An 11875-nucleotide genomic window follows, 5' to 3' on the forward strand; every position below is an offset into this window, starting at 1 on the left:
TTCACACACAGCCACACTCACACTGTCACACACACACGCTCACAGTCGCACACACTCAGTCTCTCACACTTGCACATTCACACACAGCCACACTCACACTGTCACAATCACCCACGCTCACAGTCACACACACTCAGTCTCTCACACTTGCACATTCATACACAGTCACACTCGTACTCACACAATCACTCACACACTGTCATTCTCATACACACACAGTCACACTCATACATACTGTCATACACACACACTGTCAGCCACACTCACACTCACACACATGCGTGGATGGAAGACACCTCAATGACCATTTTCTGCTGGGTGAATCGAGTTTGCTTCCAGCCTGGGCTCTGTCCCAGGAACGTGGCGACACGACTGGCCTCTGGGAGACCCCCCGGCCGGGCAGGCCCTGGACTCGCGCTCAGCTGGCTTGTTTCTCATCAGTACAATGGGGATAACCGAGGGCGTGCTCGCATCGCCGCCTCTCACGGCCGCAGAAAGACCCGGGTTCAGATCCTGCTCATAAGCCTCTCTGCGGGCCTCTGACACTTGTGAGCCTCAGACCTGCCCTGCTCCTCTGGCCTCAGCTGACCTCAGTCTCTCCATCTGGGCCCCTGGAAACGCTAAATTGACCACAGATACTGGAAAGACCAATCTGTCCCGGCCCTTCATCCAACAAGCTACTGGGTTCTGTCTCCCCCTAGTGGCCATCAAGGGGACCCACGTCTAAGCTGGCCCGGTGTTTACTCTGCCAACACCCCCAAACTCGGTCCCTCCTGCAGTGGCATGGGCTGCCCGGGGGCTGGCGGGTTCTCCAGAAGGTCTCCAAGAACAAAGCGCTTTAAGCTTGACAAAGTGCTTGGCAAACCTGGCCTCCTCCTGTCCTCTCCACAATCCTGAGAGGTAGCTGCTCTTCTCCCCATTTTACAGATGAGGAAACGGAGGCAGACTAAAGCTAAAATTTGAGTGACTTGCCCAGGGTCGTAGCTAATGAAGTGACTCTCCGACTCCAAGTCTTAGAGTCAGTACTGTGTGTGGGTTCCAAGGCAGAAGGGCGGTAAGGGCAGGGTAACTGGGGCCACCCAGCTAGGAAGTGGGCAGATTGGAACCCAGGACCGCCCATCTCCGGGCCGGCTCTCAGGCCACGGCTCCCCCCCCCCATCTGAGCTCCCCTCGCGCTTTGTCGTTGCAGGTGTGACGAGTATGTCACTCAGCTGGACGAGATGCAGCGTCAGCTGGCGGCGGCCGAGGACGAGAAGAAAACCCTGAACTCCCTGCTGCGCATGGCCATCCAGCAGAAGCTGGCCCTGACCCAGCGGCTGGAGCACCTGGAGCTGGACCACGAGCAGGCCAAGAGGGGCCGCACCAAGTCGGCCTCCAAAGGCAAGAGCGGCGCCCCGAGCGTAAGTCACCTGCGCTCCTGCGCGGACAGGCCCGAGGCGGCCATGCTCGGCAGCCAGGTGTTCTGCAGCGAGAAGTATAAGATTTATTGTGACTAGGGGGCTGGCGGGGAGCCGCCGCATGGCGTGCCGTGCGCATCTAACCCCCGTCCTTGTCTGCTTGCGCCCACTAACGTCTCCGCCGCGGCGGCTTCGCGCACTGCCCTCCTGCCACGGACGCAGCCGGGGAAGGGGGTCCTTGTTTTCTTTTCTATAAAAGGGAGCGTGTCCTCGAGCCCGGGCTCCGTCGGGCGGCACCCGCTCTAGTCTGTAGTGCCCTTCCCGGCTCTGCCCGGCAGGCAGGCGGGTGCCGAGGCGGTCCCCGAATCAGTGGTGGCGGGCAGCGTGGAGACGTGGGCGTCGGGCTCCCAGGAATAAAGGGCTTCGAGGGAACGATGGCTAACTCGGCTTCGGGGGGGTCATTCTCCCACACTTGCACATTTCACATGCTCTCCTCTCAAAGTGATGTAATTGGACACCCCCTGCCCGGGGCGACGGGAGGCGGGAGCCTGTGTGTGGCACATGGGGTTGGGCATCCACAGGCGTCCCTGCCAGTGTGGCGAGCCGGTTCCCTGGGTGACCCTCCGTGCCCGCTCTAGCCAGGGAGAAGAAACTCACAGAAGAAACACACACGCTGTAAAGTGCACAACATACACACATACACGCACACACACGCACACACACACACATGTGCACACACGTGCACACAGACATTGATTACCCAAGCAGAGTCCGTTCTGGGCACAGGCAATGAAATCAGTTGATCTTGTGAAGGCGCTCCTTACCGGGCTGGGAGCCCATCAGTAAACTTAGACGCTTCCGAGTTCCATTTCCCAAGAAGCAACACAAACTCCAAAAGGACTGACTTCCAGGACAGGTGCCTGAAGGGATGCGGCAAAGGCTTGGGGAGAGCAGACAGGACAGATGAGGCCGGGTTTGGCTTTCTTTTTAAAAAGTGCCTGATGCCCTCACCTCCCTCTTCCGGGGAAGCCCTGCGCTCTCTGCCTCTCTCGCTCTCTTTTCGGGACGTCTGGAGCATCCTAACAAATGGGAACAGCCCACGCCATTGCCAGGGCTGCCATTAGGATGGGAGGTGGGCTGGGCTGTCTTTTTTTTTCTTTTTTCAGACTAAATTCTCCTTGGAAAATAGATGGGGGTGGGGGGGTGAAAGCTCAGTTAGAGTCTTCTTCACTCATTTTCATGGACTTGAGCTTTTGTTTTGCCTCTAAGCAGCTCCGGTTCTTTTGGAAACACGCATCCCGATCCTGCTGCTGTACTGTCTCCCTGTACCCTCCTCCTCCTCGCAACCAGCTGCTTCTCCCAAGGGATTGTTTCCCTTTGGAGCTAGAAGCTGCTTACACTTTTACACACGCACGTACACACACACACACACACACACACAGCCCTGTCGGGCATCCGTCTCTACAAAGCCCAAGGAGAGATTTCAGGAGACGTGCACTGCCAGGGAGGCTTTCGGGGTCCTTGAGATTTTTAGAAAAAGGGATCAGTGTTATCAAGGGACCCGTCAGTGGTGGTCGTTGTGCGCCCCCATCATTTCTCAAGGCAGAAGTCAAATGTTTTCGATTTGGTCCAAACCTGAGATGCTAAAGGGGCCCAGCTGTGACAAAGTCAGTTGTGCTGGCAGCCGTGAGACCGCAGGGCTTGTCCGCTCTTTGCTCTTTGCTCCTGGGCTCGGTCTGTGTCCAATCTCAGCCTCTTCTCACCCGGCTCTTTGGGGACTTTTAACCTGGGAAGTTTCTCCAGCCATCACCTACCTCCGCGAGCAGGCTCCTGTCGGTTGGATTTCGGCGTTGGCCCGCATGACCCACGCTTCCCTGCATGTTTTTCCAGAGACTGTTTAGCTTCACTGACAAACACTTCTGATGCTTCTTCCCAGCTGGCTGCTTCTCCTCCAGCCTCGCCATTCAGCACTTGTAAGAACTCTTTCTTCAGCAATGGCAAGCCCCGGCACATCCCCCCTGGCGCTGTCGGTTTCCAGCGCTCGGCAGCCCCGATCCCTTGTCTCAGGGGCTGCCCTCTCACCACCACACTAACCCACTCGTTAGCTGTCGCAGCACTGTCAGTATTAAGACATCGAGCCTCTTAGCAGGATGAGTAACTTGTTTTTTCTAACGCGATTTCATTTTTCCCCCATTTTCAGCTGTAGAGTAGTACGTGGAGACGGAATTGGCCTACAGTGCCCTCGGTCAAATTGCAGCTTTCTTACAGCGCTCCTGCCGCTGGCTAACCCAGCCCAGGGAGCTCTGCTTGCCCAAAGGAACGGACACAATCCCAAATTGCCACTCTCTTTTTTTCTTTTTCTCATGAATATACTGCCTGTACTCAGTTTCAAACTTTTGCATATCCTGGTCTCTAAAGAGAAAACCTGCTCGCTTGGTGTACCGAGATGTCTGCAGGAAGACCTTTTAGCGAGTGCTGAAGACGCCACCTTCCAACCAGCCACGAGGCTGCTCCGGAGATGTTCAGACTGGGGCGGGGGCCGCTGAGGAAGCCACCTTCCTTGTCGGAGAAATTCCTTTCTTCTCAGATCGTTAAACCTGTGCACTTTGGATATTTTGATATTGTATTCGCTTCCTTAATTCCTTCTGTAGGGGTCTGTGTGCTGCGCATAGTAGGTCTCCATCAGGCTTTGCTCGTACATGGTGATTTCTCCGGAGGCACATTGCAGACGTCGGTGAGCTTTTTGGGGGGTGTTTCTGCGCTAGACTGTGTTTAGCTGGGTGGCTCGGCTAAACCCTTTTTAAATTCGGAAATGTTTATGGTTTCTGTTTTAAATGACTGATTTTTAACTGCCATGTTCATTCAGAAATCCAGGGTATTCCAATTCTGGGGTTTTTTCATATCGTATTATTATTCTTAGGAATAGTTCAATGTAACAAGGAGAAAACTTGACTTTGCTCTGGTTCATTCAAACAGTAATAGGCACTTGAAAAAGACAAACGCAAGCGACTCGAGCAGTAAGTAGTGTTACCCGCAAGGTCCAGACACTCTGGATTGGAGGAGGTCGTGAAGCATGACTGATTAACAGAATTTTCTACAACTGTACCAGTGAAATTCCAAATTGGAATTGTTTCGTTACCTCTTTTGTTTGTTGTGCCAAATTGTGGTACATTTAGAAAGAAACATTCTAAAGTTGTCAATTCTAGGGTGTTCAATTTCAACGCCTTTTTGTTAATCATTGTTGCCAGTAGTGCCTTTGCTAATTTGAGGGAGAATCCTGAGATATCGTTTAGTCTGGGGGCAAGGGGGGGGGGGGGGGGGTCCGGGACGAGCTGGTGGGGAATTAGTACAGTTGTGCGGCAATAACCTCAGCTCGTTGGTTTGTGGCGATGGGTCTTCACGGCCCACGAGAGAGGAGAAATTGTACCAAATTCTGTTAGTCGGTGATACTTCACCATGAGGCTCCTGGCAAATTCCGGGGTCGAGAAAGAAAAAGCAAACACAAAACATTGAATACACTTTGGGAGCCAAATGGACTTTTTGGAACAGAGAAGCAGGCTGGACGAGGAAGCACACTCCCGGCGGCGTGTCCGCTCGCTCTCGACGTTAGCGGTGGACGTGGTTTTTAGCCATTAGTATTCTTTGCGATTGTGAAGGCGAGATATTAATATCTTCTCTTGCATGTGGTATCTAATCATTGTAATTTCAGGAAACAGAAACGAAAAAAAGAACACCCAACAAGTGCCGGGGGCCCAGGGGCCTCAGGGCATTTGTTGAGGCTAGTGTGAGGAATGATTAAATTGGTACTTCTGGAGGAAAAAGAACCCTTTTTTCCCCTCAAAAAAGTACAAATTATAATAATAAATAATAATAATATAAATGGCAGGAACAAATGAGTTCTGTTTGCTGGAATAAACATTCTTATTCCTAGATGTGGGGGCTTCTCTATTTTCACCTTCTGTTACAGTATTGATTTATATGAAATATTGTTGCATTTAAAATAACTTCATCTGTCTATATGTGGGTATTTATTTGAAATGATGTCTACGTACTGTATTCTGTTCTCTGTGCATTACCCTTAGCGGCGGATTATTGGTCCTTATTTTAAAGTCATATGCATGTATTCCTGCCAAGGAACCTTTACACAGACCCCAGGGGGCAAAAACGGCCTCATTCTTTTGGGGGAGGGAGGGAGGGAAAGAATGAGGACGAGAGCTCAGAACAAGAGTATAATTTTCATGATTGGGAAACTCTCTGTTGTCTAGGGGGTGCAAAAGTATGACTTTTAAATTAATCCAAATGCAATATTTATAGGAAACAGCCGGCCTGTGTAAAGAGTCACATTGGCAGTTATCAATAATAAAAAAATTTTTAATGATTAAAATGTGTCTTGGCCTCTGTTGTGACTGGGTTTTCTATTTGGAGTTCTGGTATGGAAGAACCTTTGACAACTGTGGTTTGGCCTTGTATGAGCCTTCGCATACGGAGGTGACCTGAGAGATTATCCAGTCAATACCACCCGGATATCCACCCAGGGCCATTTTCCTCATGGTTCTCTTTGGAGGACTTAGAGGACCTCTTATTTGTAAGAGATGCCCACGTTGGAAAGAAATAAACAGAAGGTGTAATTTGCCACTAAATGGAGTCCCCATCCCACGGAGCTCCCAGATCCACTTGGTAGAATAAGGAAGACTCCAAAGGAAAGGAGAAAATCAATTGTTCTTAAAAGGAAGGGGGTGGGGCAACTGGGGAAAGAGAGAGATTTAATGTTTTATTGATGCCATTTGCTTTTCCATCAGTTATCTGAACACAGACAGCCCTGTTCCCTCTTTCCCCAACTCTACACACAAGAAACTCTTCTTTGTAGCAAAGGAAAAGACAGTTAAGTAAAAGAAATTGTTCCATGACCTCACTTGATGGTGTATGTAACACTCATTGGATGAATGGGTTTAGAGCTAGGAAGGACCTTCAGGACCATCCAGTCCAATCCCCCCTTTTTCCCCACACAAAAGCAAACAGAGCAGAGCAGGGAAGGGACTTGCCCAAGATTGTGTAGGTAGTGGGTAAGAGTCAGAATTGGAACCCAGGTCTTCTGTCTTCAGTACTTTGTCAACTACACCCATGATCTAATCCCTGCCTCTTAGCTGAAATGAGGAATTCGCTGATTCTAATCACTGTTTGGTTTCCTTAATTTATAGAATCATGGTGATTAGTACTTGATCCTTCTATTTCTCCTTAAGCCAACTGCATCAGCTCATAGAAATTTTCCAGTGCTTCTCTGAATTCTTTATCATTCCTTTGTTTTAGCCATTCCCCTTTTGCTACATATGCACCAGCTTTGTCATTTGGTTCTTTGCTTTCAGAAAGAGGATGCTGCAATAAACATCATCATTTGTCTATACCTGTCTGTCTTTCTGTCTACCTATCCATCCATCACCTATCTATCTATTGGTATCTCTAGTTTTCTTTCTATCTATCTATAGATGTCCTTTGCTGTGGGGTGGGCCAGCCTCCCACAAGGGATGGGGTCTTGGAGGTGGGATGGTGTCAGCGAAATGATGGATGAGACAGAGCTTTCTCATTCAACCCACAACACAGGTTTCACAGGATAAACTGCTCCACCTTGACTGAGACCTGACCTTATTTTATACCCTCATGATCATACATCTACTTGGCACACAGTTTCATTCTCAGCATACATGTTTCCATGCAACCTAACAACAGACAGGAAACCATCATACATCTACTTGGCACACAGTTTCATTCTCAGCATACATGTTTCCATGCAACCTAACAACAGACAGGAAACCTAGAGAGATAGTCAGCAGGAGACATGAGGAACCAAGAGCAAGCAGCCTGTGGCATCTGGAGATAAGCCAGAACGATGGCGCTCATAGTCCCAAAGTCCTTGTTTCATTGAGCCTATACTAAATTGGTACATTTTCAGCTGCCATTTTTGATGCCCAGAAGCACCCACATCCCTGGGCCAATCCCCCGATTTCTCTCTCTGGGAATTAACCTCCAAGTGAATATCAATTCCAAGTATGGGGGTTTCCATTGGACAACATTCTGTGCCATGAAAAAGAAAAGGGCCTTTGCCTTGCACTCAGGTAAATAAGGAATATGAGGGGGAGAGATGATATGAATTCGTAAGTGTCGGGGAAGGAAAGTGCCCAGGAGAGCATTCTGCTGTACATGGCACCTGAATACAGCCTTGAAGGAACTGGAGATGCTATGGAAGGAGAGTTTTCTAGGCATGAGAAAGATATGCAAAGAATGGCAAGTTAAACCAATTGTCTGGGTTGGTGGGGACTGGTGTGAATTAAGACTTTTTAAAAAGTAGATTTGAAGGGTAGCTGGGTGGTTCAGTGAATAGAGAGTCAGGCCCAGAGATGGGTTCTCCTATCTACCTGAGCACTGTCCTCTCCATCTTTGCCACACCCACTGTAGGTTTTCCCTAAAGTTCAGGCCTGACCCCTCTTCTCTTTCTCTGGCTTACTGGTAGATCTCATCAGCTCACCTGGGTTTGATGATCACGTCTTTATCAAGGATTCCTGGATCTAGCTATCCAGCCCAATTTCCCCCCTAGACCTTATGTTACCATTGCCAACTGCCTGGTGGGCATTCTGTGGCAGCTACGTGGCACAGCAGATAGAGCACTGGGTCTGGAATCAGGAAGATCTCAGTTCAAAACTGACCTCAGATATTAACTGTGTGACACTGGGCAAGTCATTTCACCTTGTTTACCTCAGTTTTCTCATCTGTAAAATAAGCTGGAGAAGGAAATGGCCAACCACTCCAGTATCTTTGCCAAGAAAACTCCAAATGGGGTCATGAAGATCCAGACACAAGTGAACAACGACATCAGTTGGACATCAGAATGGTTGCCCTGTGGGCGTGTCAAACTCAACATGTCCCAAACAACACCAGATCGTTCTCTATAAACTCTTCCCTCTTTCAAACTTCGTCTTATTGTCAAAGGCATGACCATGCTCCCAGGAATCCCCTTCACAGTTTCTCTCTCTTGCCCCACACAGCCACTTGGTTGTCATGTGGCGGTTTCTGTCCCCATAGCTCTCACATCTGTTAGCTTCTCTCTGCTCACATAGGTCCCACCCCAGTTCAGTCTCTTGTCCCTTCTTGCCTGGACCACTGTGCTAGCCTAATTAATCAGTGCCCTGGCCTAAGTCGATCTTGCCATCACCCACAAATATACCACTTGCAGGTTCAAAAGTTCTGAAATCCCTTTTCTGACCATAATCTTCCCATCTCTCCCTCTATTATAGCCCTACTCCACCCACCATGTGTCCCCTTCTCCCTTGACCTCTCATCATCTTCCAGGCCATCTCCCTTGCACTCTCATCTTGACCCCTTGGTGAAGCAGTTCAGCCCCCCAATGTCCACCCTTCTTGAATCCCCTTAGCATATGGCTGCTTAGGCCCAGCCAAGCCATCACCTTAGCTGCCATGTCACACACCTGTTCTGGCTGGGTCTATTACAAATTTTGTTACCCATCTTCAGCTGGGCCCTCTCTGCTGTATAGCAGTCCATCCTCTAGCTCCCTTATCAGCTTTCTCTCCTACTTTCCACAGTGCCTCAGCTCTTCCAAACTTCAGTCCTCCCATAGCTCTCCTTCCATCACTCTCAATTCATATTTTACAGAAAAAATTGTGGCCATTTGTCCAGAGCTACTTCTTCCCTCTTCCACATCTCCTATCACTCAGGTAACTTCTGCCACTTCCTTCTCCTTTGTCTCACATGATGGGATGGCTTTACTCCTGACCAAGGCTGACTTCTCTGCCTGCTCAAGTGTCTCCTCTAACAGATTGTCCCTGCTGCCCCAACACACACACTATCCCTTGTCTCCAATTTCTCTACTGGCTCCTTCCCTCCTGCCTATAAACATGTTCATGTCTCTCCCATCCAAAAAAAGAAAAACCTCACTTGACCCTTCCATCCTTGCCATCCCATTCCTCTTGTGCTCTTTGTAGGTGAACTCCATGGACAGGCCATCTACAACCAGTGTCTTCACTTCCTCTTCTCTTAACTAACCCCTTACAGTCTAACTTCCTACCTTATCATTCCACCCCAACTGCTCCCTCCAAAGTTATTCATGATCTCTTGGCAGCTCCAACCAATGGCCTTTTCCCAATCCTCGTTCTCTTTTCTCTGCAGCCACTAATACTGTTATTCATTTTCTCTTCCTTAATGCTCTCTTCTCTAGGTTTTCAGAACACCATTCTCTCCTGGTTCTGCTCCTACTTCTCTGATCACTTCTTCTGTCTCCCTTGCTGGATCCTCTTCTAAACCATTCCCTCTAGCCATGAGCATCCCTCAGGACTCTGGCCTGGGCCCTTTTCTCCTATATTCCTTCACTTGGTGATTTCATCAGTTCTCAGATTTCCCTTACCTGCTGCCCCAGACTCTCTGCTGACCTCCAATCCCCATCTTCAACTTCCAAAATTGTCAAGCATCTTGTCTGGTGACATCTGCAACTCAATCTATCCTTCCCTAAGACCCGACCTATCTCCTAGCTTCCCAGTTACTGTAGAGGACAACACCATCCTCTGCATCCCTCAGGCTCATGAGCTACAGTCACACTGTCTCACACCTTCCATATCTAGTCCCTTGTCAAGGTTTGGGATTTCATCCTTGCCACATCCCTCCAATATGCCTCCACCTGGTGCCAGCTCTCAGCACCTCAGGCCTGGACAAGGCTTTCCCCACTCCAGTCCATCCTCCAGGTAGACACTAAACACACACACACACACACACATTCTCTCTGCCATGCCTGGAATGCTCTCCCTCCTCATCTCTTCCTCTTGGCTTCCTTTAAGTCACCTAAAATCCACCTCATTATTTCCTGTTCATCCTGGCTCTCACTTGTTTCATATACTTTGGGTTGTTTGTTCTCCCCCACTGGAATCTAAACTCCTTGAGGGCAGGGACCGCCACCTCTTTCTTGTATCCCCAGCATTTAACAGTGTCTGGCACAGAGTTGGCACTGAATGTCCATTGATTAATTGCTTGATTTTACCCCCAGGGCCAAACGGCCCCCTAAACACACACACACACACACCAGTTCTAAGTATGTGGTGATGAGAATATGTTTGCAAGCAGTTTGCCAACATTCTTTCATTTGGTCTCTTCCACAATCCTGTCTTGATAGCTCACAAGCCTATTTTGCAGATGAGGAAACTGAGGCTCAGAATTTAAATGAATTGCCTAGAGTCACAGTCAGAGTTGGGATTTCAAACTCAGGTTCTCCTGCTAGAGCCCAGAGCTCTAATAGCTCTAATGTCCTGAGTACGGATCTTTGGCCCCTTTTCTGATTCCAAATGAGATGGCAATGCTCAAACCTCGATGGATCTATCATCCATTCCTCCAGCCAGACAAATGGCAGCCCATCCTGCACGACTCTGGTCCATTTCTTCCTGTAAGGCCACCACAGGGTGTCCTCCCGTTGGGTCAAAGGCCTTTCACCAGCCGTTCTGCCCATTCTTCCCCCTCAGGGCATGACAAGGGTCCTTTTCCATGCCCGTGACTCTGCCAGCCTTGAGGCTTGTGGTGTCCACGTCAGATAGAAACAAGGTCACTAAATGGTGCCTGGAGATCCCTGCAGGTGGCATGTTGACTTGGAAACCCCGTGCTCACACTGTCTAGGTTCTAGAATCTTGGGGTTTACTTTGTTCATTATTTCCCAGCGGCTTCACAGCCCTGGGTGTGCTGTGGGTCTGGCTGCTCTGCTTTATGGGATCTTGACTTCTCCCGTGTCACGCCTTGCCAGGCCACCTTCATCTACCTGGTTTGCCTTGTTTTCTATACCTGCGGCCAAGCAGTGGGTCTTAGGAGAATGTCCTGAGTCAATTAAGGGCTCTAAAGTGTCTGTTGAGTCCCTACTGTGTGTAATATGCCACAAAAGCTCGCGGAGAGCGAGTCCTCCTCGTCTTGTGTCCTTTCCAGCCAACCCAGACTATTCCAGACTATTTCTGGCTTTCTGCTATGCTCCCTTGCCTCCATACCCTTGCATATGCCATTTCCTGCATGTGAGTAACCTATCTTGGCCTTTTGGAATCAGGCCTTTGGAGGCTGGATGGTTCAGTGGAAAGATTGCTGGCCTTGGCATCACAGGACCTGAGTTCAAATCCTGACTGTGACGATGGGTTCAGCTTCCTCATCTTGAAAGGATTGACCCAGAGGCCTCTGTAGCTCCAAAATTCTTCTTGCAAGGCCATGCAGGCCTGCCCAAGAAACCAGTGCTCCCTTCCAGCTCCAAGGGACTGGAAATACCCTGTACAGACTTGTTCCAGAGCCCGCCAGATGGCGCTGTTCTCCCATCACAGCTGGTTCCCCTCTTCATTAAGTGATGGTGATGACAAAGGATGGAGAGGACATTCAGACTGGCCCTCCCATTGGCTCTCCCAACACACACTCTGTCTCTTTCTTATTCCAAAAGGGGGAAGGCTTACATATACAGA

General features: G+C 49.4%; 1 protein-coding gene across 3 annotated transcripts in view; it reads left to right on the forward strand.

The window, feature by feature from the left end:
- Nucleotides 1-5785, forward strand: part of BICD2 (BICD cargo adaptor 2) — a 65412-nt gene extending 59627 nt beyond the window's left edge. The window contains exons 7-8 of one of the 3 annotated variants that reach the window (XM_056804150.1): nt 1190-1380; nt 3598-5785. In XM_056804150.1, coding sequence (XP_056660128.1) covers nt 1190-1380; nt 3598-3608 — 202 coding nt within the window. In that variant the 3' untranslated portion in view covers nt 3609-5785. Of the gene's footprint in view, nt 1-1189 lie in introns of all 3 variants that reach the window. The other 2 variants (XM_007500622.3, XM_001368904.4) reach the window with 2 other exon arrangements.
- Nucleotides 5786-11875: the final 6090 nt, after the last annotated feature.

Source organism: Monodelphis domestica, chromosome 7 (assembly GCF_027887165.1).
Source record: "Monodelphis domestica isolate mMonDom1 chromosome 7, mMonDom1.pri, whole genome shotgun sequence".
Classification (NCBI taxonomy): Eukaryota; Metazoa; Chordata; class Mammalia; order Didelphimorphia; family Didelphidae; genus Monodelphis; species Monodelphis domestica.